The 18,929-nt window shown below is 37.1% G+C and overlaps 1 protein-coding gene across 1 annotated transcript in view; it reads right to left on the bottom strand.

Moving 5' to 3' along the window:
• LOC150080650 (insulin-like peptide receptor) overlaps positions 1–18,929 on the bottom strand; it is a 514,932-nt gene that overhangs the window by 243,565 nt on the left and 252,438 nt on the right. The window contains 2 exon segments of the mRNA XM_090381758.1: positions 6,484–6,537; positions 16,591–16,723. Of these exon segments, the coding sequence (XP_090237884.1) occupies positions 6,484–6,537; positions 16,591–16,723 (187 nt within the window).

Genomic DNA, 18,929 nt, shown 5'->3' on the forward strand with positions numbered 1-18,929 from the left:
ATTTGCCTTCAATGCCACACTCACTGCTCCAATTTGTGCAGCAGTCTTCCATGTGCAACGGTATCAAAAGCCTTTCTAAGATACAAATATATAATATCAAAGTTATTCCCTGCATCCAGTTCTTTTGTGACTGCATCATAGTATCCAATCAAATTGGTCAAGCAAGACTTCCCCTTAACAAAACCATGCAGTGTCCGAGCTATACGTGAAATCTTGTCTAGATGATCCTGCAGTGCTTCTTTAACCAGTGCCTCCATTAATTTTCCTGGAACAGAAGTTAAACTCACAGGTCTATAATTACTTGTGTCAGCCTTTGATCCTCCTTTGTGAATTGGGGTCATATTTGCACATCTCCAGTCTATGGGTACCTCCACTGAGTCCAAAGAAGCTCTCATAATTATGGCTAAGGGTTTGCTTACTTCCTTTGCTGCCTCCTTTAATATAACCGGATAGATCCAATCCACCCCGGGTGCCTTTTTTATGTTTATCCTCAACAATTTCTCCTCCACTTTCCTCTCAGTTATTACAAAATCATCTAGCTCACTGTCAGAGTTTACTTCACCTCTGGCATTCCCCTTCTTGAATAACTCCTCATGTGTGAATGTAGATGCAAAATACTCGTTTAGTTTGTTAGCCACCTGAGCAGGATCCTCAACTGTTGAACCATCAATATCCAGTGGACCAATCTGATTCATCTCTTTCCTTCTAGAGTTTACATAGGTAAAGAACTCGTTTCTGTTTTTATTTGCATCCTTTGCCAAGGATTTCTCATAATCTGCCTTTGCCTGCCTAATCTCCTTTGTGACTTGGTTACAGACCAGCTTATATCTATCATAGGCTTCCATGTCACCCATTAATTTATATGTATACCATGCATTTTTCTTCTCTGCCATATGTCTCAGTTCATCTGACATCCATTTAGGCCTAAACCTTGAACAATATTTCTTAGTTGGGCATATCTGGTGAGTATGGGCTTGGCACACCCAGGGTCCTGAGCTGGATATCATCATTCTTCTCTTTCTTGGTGATTCCTTTCTACTTCTCTCTCTCTCTCTCTCTCTCTCTCTCTCTCTCTCTCTCTCTCTCTCTCTCTCTCTCTCTCTCTCGGGGTACTCTGGAATTTTTTTTTTTTTTTTTTTTTTTTTGTCTGGTGCAGCATAAGTCTCAGGCTTCCTTGCAGCATATGGCTAATAATAATAATAATAATAATAATAATAATGTAAAGCCTAGTATCGTCCAAGATAAGTTCTTTGAATGTTTCCCATTTTGAATTTGCTGTTGGTAACATCATCATTTGGTCCCACTGTATAGAATTTAAATACTGTATCAGACCATTGTAGTCGACTTTACAAAAGCAAAAACTCTTCCCTTTACCCCTGATGGTAGTTACCTCTTTGAGTAAATCCCACTTCAGCACACTGTGATCACTGCCACCTAGTGGTTCCTTTATCTGCAGATTCTTAATGCATGAAGAATCACTACTGATAATCAGATCAAGAGTATTACTCCCTCTAGTTGCCTCCCGAACACGCTGATGTAGAAAACAATCATCCAATAAATCCACAAAAGCCTTGATAGTGTGTGAGTGACCAACCCACAAATTCCAGTCAATATCTGGCAAATTAAAATCCCCCATTATAAGACTCTGATTTACTGGCCCACTCAATTTCCCTGTACAGTTTCTTATTATACTCATCAGAGTCATTAGGCCTATAGCACACTCCTACTCTCAATTTTGATCTCCCAATGCTTATATCACACCAAACTGACTCGACACTGCACTGTCCAGCAATGTCGACTGGCTTCACTTCCTTGGATTTTATGTGTTTCTTAACTAATAGCATAACCCCTCCTCCCTTCCTATCCTGTCTATCCTTTCTGTAGATGTTGTACTCCCCAAATTCCAGTTCTGCATTCCTTATATCTGTGTGCCACGTCTCTCACTTGTACTGCAATTTGCTTTTATAAATGCAATATGCATTTACTTGTACTACAATGACTCCCAGCAGTCTCTGAAATACCCTGCATCTTGTTTTCCAGGCTTCTGCTTATTCCAATAGAAGCAGTGCAAGAATCACTTTCAGCTCTGCCAGTGGCTACTGTTAATCTATTAGTCCTTGTATCCTCACAAGCTAGCAGTTTTCCGACCCACCTAACACTGTCTCGATAGCATCAACAAATATTCTTGCACCCTTTCTATTTAAGCATATCCCATCCCTGTAGAAGTAGTCTGTCCTGTTAACAAGTACAGACCAGGCTGAAAAAAATTCTACCCCTTGAGCCTTGCACAATCTTTTCAGGGCTCTCACTGATCAACAAGGCTCTCATCATATACTCCCTCCTATCGTGTCTGGGCAGAACTGCAGACACTTTCAAATTCAACCCTAATTCACAGCTTTTTTTTCAACAGTGACCTGTACTTGCTAAGTAATTCTGCTGGTCTCCTACTTTTAATATCATTAGTGCCAACGTGTACAACTATATCACCTTTTGTGCCCTTAAAAGATGATATCCGTTCTACAACATCATCAACCTTTGCCCCTGGCAGACATACCCTGGTCCTGTTCCACCTATCCTTTTTACAAAGCATGTTCCCCATTTCCCTAACAACCGAGTCACCAATAACTACTAGTTTCTGTGGGACCAGTGCATTCTGCCTTGGGGGTTGCCACTGTGTTGCGTGATGACCAAGTGCAAGCTCTGGCAGTGATGTGGGTAGCTGAGAGCTTGATGGGCCCCTCAATTTAGATCCTTCGAGGGCATCCACCCTGTCCTTCAAGCTCTTGTATAGGCCAATAACAACGCTGAGTTGTAGCCTGATTTCCTTACACTCCTTACATCGTGCACACACAAAAACATCCCCCATGGCAATATCATGCCCCATACCCGATTGCTCCACAAATATTTGAATGTGTTACTTCATGTTCTTCTGTAACTGGATTTTAGGGAGATAGGCTGAGCATATTAATGTCAATTCCCAACTGCTACTCTTATTGCTGCATGTTCCAATTATTGTAGTCAACTTCAATATCAGAAATCTACACACCACTGTCATATTCTTAACGTTCCTGATTCTCATAAACACAAGATTTGTGCAAAATATTTCTTACCTGCATCATATTATTTTGAACGTAAAAGAAAGATCCAACATGTTTGTTACTTGGGCTTAATATCCAAGTGATTATTAAAACAACAAATCACAAGCTTAACGATGAGTTAAAATTAATAAAAAAAATTATGATATAATAGTCTACGTGCAGAAAATTGATACCCATTCAGATTTCTGAACTAATATACCATGACACAAAAATAACATTTCCCTACCACAACTGATATTTTATTTCTACCATTCTCAATGACCTAAATAATTCCTGATTTGGCAGCATATTTCATCCAACTGGCCACTCATCTTGGAACTTTTAAGTTTCTTTACTGCTGGTATTCTATTTATTGCTTTTATGACAAATTATGTTAGAAATCTATAATTTTTAATACACTTATTCTACTTTAAAATAGCTCCTTTAACACACAAAGAAACGATTTTAACTGAATGTTCAAGGAGGTAGTTTGTGATATTCAGATCAAGAATATTCTGCAAGTACAGTCGAACTTTCCTATAACGAATTTGATAAATCCAGGGAAAAAATTCGTTATAGAGAAATTTTGTTATACAGAGAATCTTTTTTATTAGAAATTATCTAATTAGAAAATTAAAACGAATCTACATTTATTTTTAATGTATTTTATTTCAAAAACATACTTATTTAAATTACGTAAACATAATTTAAATATTTGACAATTTTTGCTGTAAGTATCACAAAAATTAAAAAAAAAAAAATCAGTAATTTTTGTTTACACAGTACAATTAAAAAAATTGTCTGATTCTCAAAGAAAACCTCACATTTATTCAGAGCATTAAAAACATTATCAGGAGCATTTTCACACACTGTAGACCCAGACGAACCGTTTTAAAAGCGTGAATCATTTCTTCACGAGTTGGCTTTTCTACGGGTTGTTCTGATGCATCTTCAGCATCATCGTTAATTTCTTCGTGATCATGGTCGCGTCTAACACTGTTCAGCAGTATTTCATCTTCATTTGGATATTCTTTAGTCAGATCTTGATCTAAATAAACATAACTATCCAGTGTTATTTCATTTTCGTGTTTCCAGACGATTCTAATAATGTCCAAAAGTTTTTCAGTTGTGAAAGGGGCAGTTGATCTTGTTCGTCCAGTTGTTGTCCGACTTCTGTATTCAATGCAAATCCCACTTTTGAAAAACAATTTTGAATAATGTATTCAGTGACATCATTTGTCCAAACTTTTGCCAGTTCAGAGATGCAATCTCTAAGGTTAATTGTAACCTCACAAGTTTCTATTTTCTGATAACGCATTGACAATCTTTATTATTATTCTCTTTCGATAATGAAATTAAAAATTTTTAATAATGCCTTGGTCCATTGGCTAGAGATTTTACGTTACATTTGGTGGTAAAAACAACAATTTTTTTAAGTGTGGCAGAAATACTGGCAGGATGTGCCAGACAGTTGTCAGTTACCAACACGATTTTTCTTTTTTCTTTTGTTATATGCTTGTCTAGTTTTAATATCCATTCTTCAAAAATATCACTTGTCATCCATGATTTTTTATTAAAGATGTAGTCAACTTCCAAAGATTTTGTGCCTCTAAAACATCTTGGGTATTTTGATTTTCCAATGACTAAAAGTCTTAATTTTTTACTTCCTGTCATATTTGCTCCAACTAGCACAGTGATTCTTTCTTTGCTTTGTTTTCTGTCAAAAGATTTATCATCCTTAAAAGTAAGTGTTCTATTCGGTAAACAGTTAAAGAATAAAGCAGTCTATAAACACATTTCGTCAGCATTAAAAACATCCTTAGGTTCACATTCTTCCAAAATCTTCTTTAAAGTATTGTTCCTCCAACTGTTGCAATCTTCTTCACTTACATTAACACTTTCTCCACAAATAACCATTTCCACAATTCTGTGGCAATTCTTAAATTTATCTACCCACCCAGTGCGTGCATTAAATTCTGTATGTCTAAGGGACTGTGCAAATTTCAGAGCTTGTTGCTTAATTATTGGACCCAATATTGGTATATTCTTTTCACGTATCATTTGCATCCATTTTAGAACAACTTTATCAACATCTTTGTATACACACAACTTAATTTGCTTCTTGTCTGCTCCTCCTTCAAATGCATTTAAAATTGATTCTCGATTTTTTAAAATCGTAGATAAACTGCTTGCAGGTATGCCGTATTTCTCTGCAATATCTTTTTTCTTAAAACCCTGGTCAATATCATGAAGAATCTTTACTTTATCATTAATACTTAACACTTTCTGTTCGACATTGTTTCCACAACTGCAAAAATTACTCGACTGCAGCTCTTGCTGAACCATAAACTTCGCTGCACTGGCCATATAGTGAATTGTTAGTACTGCCTACTCAATGAAGTTCGCTTGCCAATTCAACAGTATCACGTGACCTTTCCTATCAATCACTTTGAAGAAACATATGACTTTGTGAATTTCTTTTATTCCGCTTTCATTCATATATACACGAAAGAAAATTTATGGTTAATGTATACTGTATGTTACTTCTCAGAAAAAATTAAAATAAAAAAATACAAGAGCATATAGCCTACGTGATTGATGATAAATTGTTCTAAACGAAATTAAAAAAAAAAAAAAAAAAATCATGAAAACCATCTTCTGGGAGTCCAGTTAGATGAGAATGGACTTATCATATAATGATTGATAGGAAGGTCACATGGTACAGTTGAGGTGAGAAGTGAATGTCACTCAGTAGGCGTTACTAAAAACTAACTGTGGAAGCATTCTATGTATTGCCGCTGCAGCACGCTAAAGATTTAATGCAGCAAATTTCGTTTTCCCCTTAGCCAACATCAATTCACAAATCTACCCTATTTATTGTAAAGTTTATGACCACTTTTAAGAAAATCCATTTGGTTTTATTACTGTAACAAAAATGAAACCAAGACCCTCCTATGGGCGTCAATGGCCACAAGTGTTCACTAAAAGGATAATTAATTCCAGATGGTAATGAGCAATTTTGGAGGGAAGGAGGCCATATATTTGAGCGACTGTTTAGAAGTAAATGCTCGAAAATCTTCAAAATTGTTTTTACCAATTTTTTTTAAAAATTCATTATAGAGACACTAATGTTATATTAGTCGCTATATGGGGTTAATTTTACATGTAATTTCGTTTCAAGGTACAATGTTTTGCAAAAAAATTAATAATATAGAGAATTTCGTTAAATAGAAGTTCTACTGTATTCTTGTATTTTGGTTCACCATAATATTAATAGCAAACTAAATACAAGATAATAAGCAAACCTGTTAGAAAAAGCTAAATTTGAAGTAAAGTTTCCTTAAATTATAATTGAACAGTAAAATAAATTCTTGTATCAAATATCAAAACGAAATATTTTACTTACACATCTTCACCACAAGCATCTCGACCATCAAATATTGTAATGTTTCGATCTAATCTAAAAAAAGAATTATCAAAACAATTTATTTCATAAAAATTCTATAATCTTAAACATCTAGTACATTAAAGAATTTTATATTTAAAGTAGGATAAAATTTTTCCATTTTGATTTCTCATAATTTCCATTCAAATCTGAATTACTAATTTAACCTATCATTGCATTTGACACAGATTATTCATTTGTTTCCCATGGCTAATGGCAGGACTGATTTGAAAATAATTTACCTAATAATGATAAAAGCTCCATCTACTGACAAGTGCGAGTAAAACAAAATCTTTTCTTTCCTCTTTCTTGATTTACTTTTGTCTATGCTGTGCTATCAAGCAACCTATAACCCATCCCATCCTTCAAAATATACTTGTTAACTTTTATATGATTTATTTGTTTACTACTTTTCACATACTTCTTGTTAGATAGCAATTTCACATACTTCTTGTTAACTAGTTGCCAATGTGTCTATAATTTAACTTTAATCCATGGTGTTTCTGAAATAATTTATTTTAACTCCTAATTAATCTAACTAATTTTTTGCAGCTAACACTAGTTCTGTTTATATAATTCTTATATATATTTTTTGTATGCTGTAATATGTTATGTTGTTGTTTGTTTGGGGGCTTTATGGCACAAGGGCAACATGGCCATAATGTGCCTAACTATCATAGTGTTCAGTGTTCTGCTTTTTTTTTTTTTTTTTTTTTTTATCAATATGGATTGCGGTTAAAGTTTAGAGTGCATTATAGATTTGTATCTGTTTAAGGAAAACAAAGATTTTCTGCTAGATGAGCTATACTCAGAGTGTTCGTTGCTGAAAATGAGGCAAAGAGAGTTTGTCGTTCACTGTTGTAAACGAGGCAATCAATGAGTATATACTGGACTGTACGAAAAATGTTGCAGTTTGTGCACGGTTTGGTTTTTTTTTTTTAGGAGCATTAGCAACTAAGGCCATATTGCTCCGGGGATATGCGGTGGTCATTCCCTGACCTTTCCGCATCCTCCGTATTTGGTGGCTCACGGGCTCGAACCCTGGTCTAATCAAGAAGCGTGTGCTACGCACTGCTGCTCCTGCCCACCTGGCTACGGAGGCGCCCGCAGTTTGTGCACAGTGGTGAGTCAGTGGCCGCAAGCAAATAAAGATGTCAGGTGCCTGTGGCCTATCTGGAATTGGCTAATACGACTTCTTCATGTCGGTTTCCACATAGACTAGACCTCCATGGTTTTAGATCTTTTTTTATACCAAGTAACTTATTATTGCCTTAACTCTGCCAGATGTGTTGCCATTTTTCAAGGCATCATTTATTTATAATGTACTTGTAGTCAGATGTAGCGAAGGATTGGTCAATAGGATCAGCAGTAGTTTTGGCAGCTAGGTCGGCCTGTTCATTTCCATAAATTCCAGTGTGACATATAAGGGATCCAACAAAAGAGAACTTGTTTCTTCAGGTTTAATTTAGTCAGAGTATTCCTGATCTGTCTAAGTAAGGAGTTATCATTCTTTGTATTGTGTTGTATGCCTTGGATAGCTAATGGAGTTGGTATATATAACACTGCACAATATGGTTCTTGAGAGTGTGTAGTTTAAGGATATGTGGATAGCACAGAGTTCAGCAGTATGGCTACTACATTCAGTGGGGAAATACTGCTGCTGCACCAACATGATTATCAGTTTTAGACCCATCTGTGTAGATTGGTGTGTACTGGCCGTGCTGGATTCTCAGTGTGGCATGTATTTGTAGCATGTTCTGTTGGGGTGTGGTGTGTTTTCCCCCAAGCTGAGAATGAAAAGTGACATGGCGGTATATGATACATTCAAGGTGGGACTGTATGACAGGCTGTAGACTGTATCTTACTCAAGTCAATTTGCCAATCAGCTTGTAGTGAGCAAAGAAGTATCCTGGTTGGGGAATTTATAGATGGGTAAGCTCTATAAAAATTTTCCCATTTAGGAGAGAAAAGTCCATTCCAAGTGAGGTGTTTTGGGTGCCCTTTGAGTTTTGCTGCATAATTTAATAAAAGCATTTGTCTGCATAGCTGCAAGGATATTTTGTGCGCTTCAGCATATAGGCTCTGAAAAGGTGATGTACGGTATGCCCCCAGTGCAAAACAAAGAGCACTGGTGGACAGGATCACACCAACGTAAAGCACTTGGTCTAGCAGAGCTATAAGCTACAAAACCATAGTCCAGATGTGACCGTATTAATGCGTGGTAGAGATGTAGTATTGTGTAACGGTTGGCTCCCCACACTGTGCCTGATAGAACTCTTAAGATGCTAATTTTTTAAGACCAGTAATTCAAAGCATTTTTATATGTTCAAGGAAAGTGAGTTTTTGGTCAGATATCACACCAAGAAAGTGGACACTATTGACAACTGGTATGACTTGATTTTCTAGTCAAAAGTTCCGGATATTGGTGTAGGTTATGTTTCCTACAGAAGTGTATCCCAACTGTTTTTTTGGTGCGAGAGACGAAATCCGTTGTTTGGGAATCATTTAGCTATTTTGTTGATGACATGTAACTGTCTTTCTATCATTCGCATATTAGGCGAATGGCAGGCGATACTGAAGTCATCAGCATATAGGGTAGTGGATATATTGTGGTAGGTCATGTGTTATTGAATTCATTATTATACTAAAGAGAGAGTGGCATTTAGCACTGACCCTTGTAGTACCCCTTCTTCCTGGATAAATTTTGAAGATAACTGATTGTGAACCCTAACTTGAAATGAGTGGAGGTGTAGGAAGTTTTTTATAAACTGTGGTAGGTGTCCACATAATCCCAGATCGTATAGGTTTTGCATTATACCTTATCTCCAAGCAGTGTCAAATGCTTTTTCGGTGTCAAAGAGAACCATGGCAAGGTGTTCTTTCCATACGAAGGCGTCACGGATGTTTATTTCTGTCTTGATCAAAAGGTCAAGAGTGGATCTATCTTCATGGAAACCATATTGCACTGGATTTAGGAGATTATTTAGAGGTAGAAACCAGGTTAGCCACGCATTGACCATTTTTTCCATGACCTTGCTCATACAGCTGGTGATGCAATAGGTTGATAATGTTACAGATTTGTAGGGTCTTTACCTGGTTTTGGAACTGCCAGAATATAAGTATGACACCATTTGTCAGGGAAAGTATTTTCTTTGAATATTCTATTATAGAATAACAGAGTCTTGAGGACTGGTTCAGTAAGTTTTGTTATCATGATGTAGTGGATTACATCTGGCCCTGCTGCACTGAGTTTAGTAGAGGCTAGAGCATAGTGCAACTCTGACATTATGAAGGGGAGATTGTATGCAGAAATTGATGCTGATTCAAAATTGATAGAGTTTAGCACCACATCGAGCACAGGCAGGGGAGCCACGACAGGCTGTTTTTGAGTGGCTGTACTTTTAACATTTAAAACACCTCAGTTAATTAGGAAAAATCCTTACTGGGCAGTTTAAATAGCTTGCCTTGGTTGAACTCAGAGGCCATGGGGTATTGAATGTTAGGATGAGAACTTGTGTAGGAATGAAATTCCCATCCTTCCGCATCGATATTCACTTCACAACTGTCCCACCTTGATCTTTCAAATTTCAAATCACCTTGATCTTTCAAATCAGAGCAGATCTCTTCTTCAGAGACATGAAGACCCCACTCTGATATGACACTGCATGAAAAGTTTAGAGTTTTATGAGGGATTATGATGATAGGCATTCTCCCTATCGATGTGGCTTTTAAAAGCTGCTGTGCATGTCTGGACTTACAGCCTCAACTAAAATATCTCCAGAACGTAGTCTTTTGATGGATTTTCGAGATCTGCCAACCCTTCTAGTTGGAAAAATTTTTTCCAATTGCAGATTTCCAGTAGAATGAAGAATGGGGAAAAGCGGTGTCACTGATTGTAATCTATCCCCTCTGTTCTGGGTCTTTTTTAATTGGTGTTATCAGTATCTTCCAACTGGTTAAGTAGGGGCCTTGTTAGGGTCCCAGAAGAAAAGAGGGATTTAAATTACTCATGAGAGTAAAATAAATATTTCTGATGCCCTAAGTACCTCACCCACCATGGAACCCTATGAGTACCCACTCATGAATTAACAGGTACTGCATACATCAATGGGACACCAAGTTTGTTCTTGTTTCTTGTATATACTCCGGCATGACCACCACGTCAGTGGAGTTTACAATAAATTATCAATACAAACATTAATCGTATTTAGCAGTCATGGCTTGAATGCCGGTCCACTCAAAGAGCATGTGCTACTGCACTCTCAAAATTGACCACTCGGCTTTGTCAGGCCGTTTTCTTAGAGCACCATATCCACATTTTCAATAAGTTCTTACACCATCCCAGTACCAAAGGGAGGGAGACTTACTGGAATGCAGTTGACACTAGCAGTAAGAATCACCCACCAATTGATTCCAATCGGGCTGGTTCAGGAGCTCCCATCCTGTCAAAGCAGGGCCCAAAGTGGTGCATTAAGGCTATCACTCACTCACCAGGATCCCTCCCCCTTTCTGAGTTTACACAGGTTACAGCTGCACATGCTGGATTCCAATGATGTAACCCTGGAACCAAGGTATGGGCACTAGATTCCAGCGATGCTAATCTGGAAGGCCAGCAGTATCACTGGGAAGTCCCATCACCATGTACAGGTGTTCACAGTCAAAGGGGATCTAATGAGATCCAGATTTTAAACAATATCATTAATCAAAGACATCATTAATGGAGGGAATACTGTATATGAGAAGTTGAAGCTTACTGCAAAGAGCAAGTTTTAACTGGAAGGTCATTATGTAGCATGCTATCATCTTCAAATCTGTGGAGCAGATTCTAGGTCAGTGGAAGAAAGCTATTAATATAAGAGGAAAAGGGTTTAAGAGAGAACAGAACTTTTGTGAACACTAGCATTAGTTGAGAAATTAAAAGACAGAGAGCAATATACCATCAGATGCAGTGACTGGTCAGAGAAAACAGGCTCCCCAATTACAAAAAACAGACAGCAATCCAATAAGAATTAAATTCATGTATGAGTAGAAGACCTTTCTGTCAAACATAATCAAAAGCCTTGGAAATGTCATGAGCAATTGCTTGAGTTCCCAACTTTTCCGTTTTATTGTAATTTTACTAAATCAAATTTGTCCAGAAATTAGTAATACCACCCAATATACCGCTAGTAGATAAGTATTGAATAAATCCTTATTGGCAATCCTGATCAGATGTAAGATTTCAAGACAATTAAAGAATTTGTTTCCTACTCTTAGCAAAATAATGGATTTCTCCATTACTTTGCTAAGAGTAGAAAGTAAGTGCAACAGGACAATAAATGAAAGGGAACAATTTGTCACCCTTTTAGTAACTGGCTTGATATAAACAAATTTCCATGCAGAAGGAAAAACACCAATGGAATAAGGAAGTGCAACTCAAAACAGAAGCAAACTCAGGAGGTTATGAGAACAAGCGGAGAAAAGCTATCAAGACCTGGAGTTTCTTGGCATCAAGATTGTTCAGTATTCTTCTAATATCCTTCTTCAAAAGACCAGGGGTGACAATGAGTGGAATGCATTTAGTATGGAAGGAAGGAATTTCCCCAGGTGGAACTGTTAGAAGAAAAGCAGGAAGCTGGAAGCACCCACTGAGCAAGAGAAATAAATAATCATCATATCAGGAACTAATTAAAGTTTTTAGCCAATACCAATTAAATTTTTGATTACACACACAGGTATAAGTCGAACACTAATTTACCCAGGCAAATGGATCTCAAGCTGATTTAACCATTACAAATGGGAGATAAAAAATAACCTTTTTTTTTATTAACTAACCACTTGTCGCTAATGTTGGGGGGGCAAAAAATTGATTTTCCGTACATCATTGTGAAAACAAAAAAGCAGCTATAGAAGCAATTAGGCTTATATAAATTATCAGGGAATACAAACCTAACAGGGGCATAAACTAGTCTACAATAAAATCACAAAGGGAGATAGCAAAAAAGCATAGAAGCAGAAGGATCCTTTTTGCAAGATATAAGACAAGACTAAGTTTTAGAAGGATTGAAATCAACTAAGTTGTCTTTGTTTCACTGGAGAATTACCTAGAGATCGGCATTTAAGGAATTGGTAGAAGTTATTCGAGAAGTTGAAGCTGATTGAGCAGGGGAAGGTTTCTCAAAATGGAAAGTAATGTGCTATCATCGGCAAAACTATGGATAGGATTTCCAGTCAATGGAAGAAGGTCTTTAATATACAAGAGGAAAAGAGTGGGGAAAAGAACTCAACCTTGGGACACCACCATTAGTGGAGAAGTGGCGATCAGAGAGAAAACTGTATAACCTATTACAAAAAACAGTTGGCAAACCATAAGATGAAAGCTTGTTTAGAAGACCTTTAAGCCAAACACGATCGAAAGCAACTGCTTGTGTTTCACCGAACTTTTCCATTGAATTTCTCCATAAATGGGTAATATAAGCCAGAATATCAGCAGTGGATCGACACTGACGGATTCCATACTGGTGATCGTTGATCAGACGGAAGGTTTCTAGGTAGTTTAAGAGTTGGCGGTTAATTAATTTTTCCATTACTTTAGAAAGAGTAGAAGTAATTGCAATGGGACGATAATTGGATGGGAGGGATTAGTCACCCTATTTAGGAACTGTCTGGATATGAGCAAATTTCCAAGCAGAAAGAAAAACACCTTTGGAATAAGAAAGTGAAAATAGGCAGCAAAGAACATTTGATTATTTGGGTTTTTTTTTTTTTTTTTTTAGAAGCATTAGCAACTAAGGCCATATTGCTCCGGGATATGCAGTGGTCATTCCCTGACCTTTCTGCATCCTCTGTATTTGGTGGTGACGGGCTTGAACCCCGGTCTAATCAAGAAGCGTGTGCTACGCACTGCTGCTCCTTCCCACCTGGCTACGGAGGTGCCTGGCAAAGAACAGCAGTAAGTTAAGTAGTTCAGGTTTTGAGAACAAGTGGTGAAATACTATCAGGACCTGGAGCTTTCTTAGCATCAAGATTCATCAAAATCCTTCTAACATCCTTTTGACGGAAGACCACAGGAGACATTGAATGGAGCGTGTTGGGAATGATGGGAGGTGTTTTACAAAGGTCATTAATACATGAGTTGGAAGAAAAATGGGATGCTAGCAGGTCAGCTTTATCCTTGGCTGAAGTGACAACAGAACCATCTGGTTTGGACAGAGGTGGGAGCAGAGAAGCACAAAAGTTGCAGCCAATAGCTTTGGCAAGAGACCAGAATGCTCGGCTACCATTAGGACAAGGAGCAAGTTTTCTACTCTTAGCCTGTTCAAAATCTAGTTTGGACTGATTAATAACTGGTTTACAATTGTTGCAAGTTTTGGTGTAGGCAGAAAATGAAACTGAAGAATTGGAAACAAGCTAATTACGATATGCAACATTCTTCTCCTGAATGGCCTTAGCACATTTATTGGAAAACCAAGGTTCAGATAAAGGATGAGATATTAAAGTGGAGTGTGGGATAAAGGATTCCATTCCTACAAGAATAATTTCATTAACATGATCTGAGCAAACGTTGACATCAGAAGTTTTGAAACATTGGTCCGACCAAGGAAAAGAAGAAAAGAAATCTCGCAGGTCATCCCATTTTACATTCTTGTAATGCCAAAAAACTCGAGGTTGGGAATAGCCATGCGATAAAGGCTCCATTGGAGAAGAGACAATCACCAAATTGTGATCTGTGGTGCCTAAAAGACCACTCACTTCAACCGAGTACTTAGAAGGGTTGTTTGTGAGAAAAAGATCAATTGTGTTGGCTGTATGGTTAGGATTATCCGGTATTCTTGTAGGTAAATGAACAATCTGTGCAAGGTCATTAGTAATTGCAAAAGCCTCAGCATCTTGACCAACTGGGTCTGTGTGACTAGAAAATGGAAACCAGTTGGAGTTGTGAACATTAAAATCACCAAGGAAAATTACCTCACTGTTAGGACAGTTTGACTGGAGAAAGTCAAGTTGCAAAGAGAGGAAGTCAAAGAGTTCAAAGTTATTATTGGAGTTGGGAGAATGGTAGACAACAGATGAATTTGACACAATAAGGTAAAGAGATTTTAAGCCAGAGAAGATCGAAAAGAGGAGATTCCAAATTACCAAATCTCTGACAGGGAATAACAGAATGGACATATGCACAAGTACTACCTTTGAGACGAAAAGAATCATACAGCAAATAATTTGGGCAACTGATAACTGAGATTCTGTCAGAAAAAGTACATGGGGTTTGGCAGACTGCAAGTGGAAATGGACATTGTTGAGATTAGAATTGAGACCACGTATATTTGTGAAATGAACTAGGAATGTTTTGGATGTTTACATATTTTTGCAGATAAACTTACTCTATTAGTTTGACAATTCATGGTGTATTCAATAGTAAGAAAAAGTGTGGGAGGGGGAGCATGCTGAATGAAGTAATGACATTTTTAGATATGGCATACACATGGTAAGAATATACCCAGATCCTTGCCATAATGTGGCTTCGTCAATTCCCCCACACACACTACCCGGACTCCCTCCAGTCACTATCTGGCAGAGTAGAGGTAGCGAGATTATACACTAGCTGATCCGGAAGCCCCCTAAAGAGTTATCAATAGGTTTGTTCCGGTGTACTAACTAGCAGCCAGCCTGCAAACACTATTTTAGAGCTTTATCCTCAAAATGTAAGGAAGATTAGATCTCACCATGATGTCCATCATAACTTCAAAAGTCATCAGTCATACTGCATGATGGAAGAGATGGGTTAGGGTTGACCGGAACTTAGCTCTAGGGACTAAACATGGGTTTCACCACTTTAAGCCTCCAATAAGCAAAGTGGTGGTATTGCACCGGTTGATCAGAGTCATCTACCAGCTAGTATTGCATGGTAACACAGAGGGGCAGCATTCCTCCATGTGGTGTGGGCAGCACACTTCAACCCCTGCTTACGTTGGCTCACACCTGGGTGGTCACCCACATTGTGCTTGCGCATTAGGGTTATACCCAGGATTACTAACAGTCCCACCATTGTGAAGGTGCAAGCAGAGGATTTGGCTGTCACGGACTTTGCCAAAATTGGGTCCACTTGACTTGAGTGTCCCCTAAATATCAGTTCCATCAGCGTTTTAGACTCCCAGGTAGCAAGTACAGCTTGTCTGGCTATCTCAGAGAATGTCTGTGACAACCTCAAGGACCTAAAATAAGGCAGATTACAATAAATTTCCGGCAAGGAACGCTAAAAAAAAGTAGCAAAGACGTCTTCACTTATGTAAACACTGTTGAGAAAAGGAATGAATCACATTGGTCCACTAGATACAAATATTATAATTGTTGATGATCCTGCTAAAGTTGCTGACATACAAAAAATTCCTTGCATCACTGATGGGATTTGAACTTAAATCTTTTCCATCCAGTGTGGGTAGGATGGTAATTATACCAGCTGTGCTACCCACAAGAGCTTCAAAACTGACTATGTAATTACTTTTAGATGTAATTACATCTAAAAAATATAGTGACTGCTAATGTGAAATTATTTAGATATCAACATTTTAAATAGATTACTTCTTTACCTGCAAAACTTTATCTGGCTATAAAACTATCAAAAATCATCTACACAAAATACAGCTAAACTTTCAAATCTGGGTATGCTGACAGGCTACCAACAGACATTTTGCCTCTCAAGATGTGATATAAACCTGGCTTATGTAGGAAATTTATACAGATATCTTTAATAGTTTTAAAGCTAGATAAGGCATGTAATTAATGAATTCATTTATATAAAATTTTAGATGACTGAACAACTGTATCAGCTTAAAATTTTCATGTTTTACTTAATTTTTTTAAGATTTAACAGCCAAACTTTTCACTAAAGAAATTTGTAATCAAAGTTTCTATTCACTTTCTGATAAAATTATGGATAATACAACAATTTGATCTCTGATTTGAATAAGTATATTAAAATTTACCCGAATCACTTACTTTTATTTTAAGGCAAGGCAAAAGTTCAAATTTGTTGTACAGTGTTGTAAATTTTCATATTTACTTTTGGACAAGATTAATAACTATACTTACACCTCTCTGTAGTAGATGACATAACCTAAAAGCGAACGAGAATCAGGTAGACTATTCCTAAAATTGTCCCAACGAAGTCCAGCAAGGGTTGAGCCAATTCTCCAAATGCTTATATTGATACTAGTAACATCACCTGCAGCAGTGAGGAGAAAGAAAAGAAACAAAAAAAAGACATTTTGTCTATAATAAATAATAGATCATCTACAACTAAGCTACTCCATAAGTATGCAGTCTGCAGTCTAGTAAAGTTGTATACAAGATTAACAGTAGCTCAGTAATTCTTTTTTTTTCACACAGTTTAATAGATTAGCTTACCCTTATGTTTCTCTCTCTCTCTCCCCCCCCCCAAAATTTTAGAAATCAGTAAACAAAAGACATGTAATTAGAGTTCCAGCTTTGGCCAGAAAGCCCCATAACTACATTCTGGCACTGTCCAAATGGCATTTCCAGACTTTTCTTCCAAGCTAATGGTAACTAATAATGTACATCATCTGCTGTTGCTGTAGGTAAATTACACATCATCATGAAATACAATCAACTGCACAGGCAACTCTCAGTTAACGAACATTCGCTATAACAAATGTCACAATTCATTCAAATTTCTTAAAGTCGCCAATATATAGAATTCCTTATAAAATGACATGCCAGATGTATAGTGAACATAATTATTGAACTCTGATGAAGATATTGATGAGTAAAAGTTGAATACATATGTATGTACAGTACATATATTATGTTAGTACTCATTTTCTTTATTTCTATTTTGTAACTCTATGTTTTTAATTAAAATTAAAAAGTACGATATCTTGTTTTTTTTTTCTTTTCTAATTTTATTTTACGTTACGTATTGTATATGATAAACCATAACACATACATACATTATAATAAAATGTATTGTATAGAGCATTCAATGTTTAGTTCATGGTTTTAATGCTTTAAAATGGCTGCTAACGTATACAATACATATCATAAAAGCTCAGCAATGCAAGGTACACATAATGAACAAAACGTATAACAAACAACATTTTGAAAAAGAACTCGTTTGTAAACCGAGAGTTGCCTATATTTAAAAAAAAAAAAAAAAAAAAAATTCCCCCCCCCCCATCTTGTGTTCAATTACATAGTATTGACTATTTCTAAATCTTTACCTTCTATGACCTGCTCAAAGTTTGCTGAAGCACACACTGCCAATTTATAGGCATTGACTACTATAAAATGCTTATATCGATACTAGTGACATCACCTGCAACAGTGAGGAGGAAGAAAAGAAACAAAAAAAGACATTTTGTCTATAATAAATGATAGATCATCTACAACTAAACTACTCCATACTCCATAAACTACACCATCTCCAAATGCAGATTCAATATCTACTACATAGACAGTGAATCTGCATTTGATGCCATGCACATCCCATCTCTCCTAAAATTACTAAAAAATCACTATCAGATAGGAGGCAACATCTTAGCTTTCCTCACATCTCTGCTGAATAACCGAATAGTCAAATTATCTGTAGATAACTCATGATACAGCAAAGTAATCTCAGTTGGAGTCCCGCAAGGGGCAGTGCTATCTGGCCTCCTCACCGCCCTTATTGCTCCACTGGTAATCCAAAAGTTAAATATGCTGGTATATGCTGACGATCTAAAGGTACTCATGCCAATAAAGGTAAGCCAAAACCCTCACCAAGCCTCAGAAGAGCTAACCTCCACTCTCTCCTCAATATGTATCTACCTGAAACAATTTGGTCTCCATATCAATCCCGAGAAGTCAGAAATCATGGTCTTCTCACAAAAATCAATCCAACCTCAATGGAGCCTCCATCCCTCTTGTCCAACATCACATTGACCTATGAATAAGTTTCGATCCAAAGCTTCTTTTCGGCCAGCATGTATACTGAATGAGTATTTTGCATCTACATTCACACATGAGGAATTATTAAGGTTTGAAAATGGCAGAAGGTTATCAAATTGTAGCAGGATACTTAATGATTTTGTAATAACTGAGAGCAAAGTAGAAGAGAAACTGTTGAAGTTAAATGTAAGAAAAGCACCTGGGGTGGATGGGATCTATCCAATTATATTAAAGGAGGCGGCAAAGCAACTAAGCAAACCCTTAGCCATAATTATGAGAGCATCCTTGGACTCAGGGGAGGTTCCCATGGACTGGAGATGTGCAAATGTATCCCCAATTCACAAAGGGGGATCGAAGGGTGACACGAGTAATTACAGACCAGTTAGTTTAACTTCTGTTCCGGGTAAAATAATGTAGTCGCTGGTTAAAGATGCATTACAGGATCATCTAGACAAGACTGCAGCAATAATTCAGACACAGCATGG

The sequence above is a fragment of the Mastigoproctus giganteus genome, chromosome 9, assembly GCF_048544385.1.
Source record: "Mastigoproctus giganteus isolate SK-2022 chromosome 9, ASM4854438v1, whole genome shotgun sequence".
Taxonomy (NCBI): domain Eukaryota; kingdom Metazoa; phylum Arthropoda; class Arachnida; order Uropygi; family Thelyphonidae; genus Mastigoproctus; species Mastigoproctus giganteus.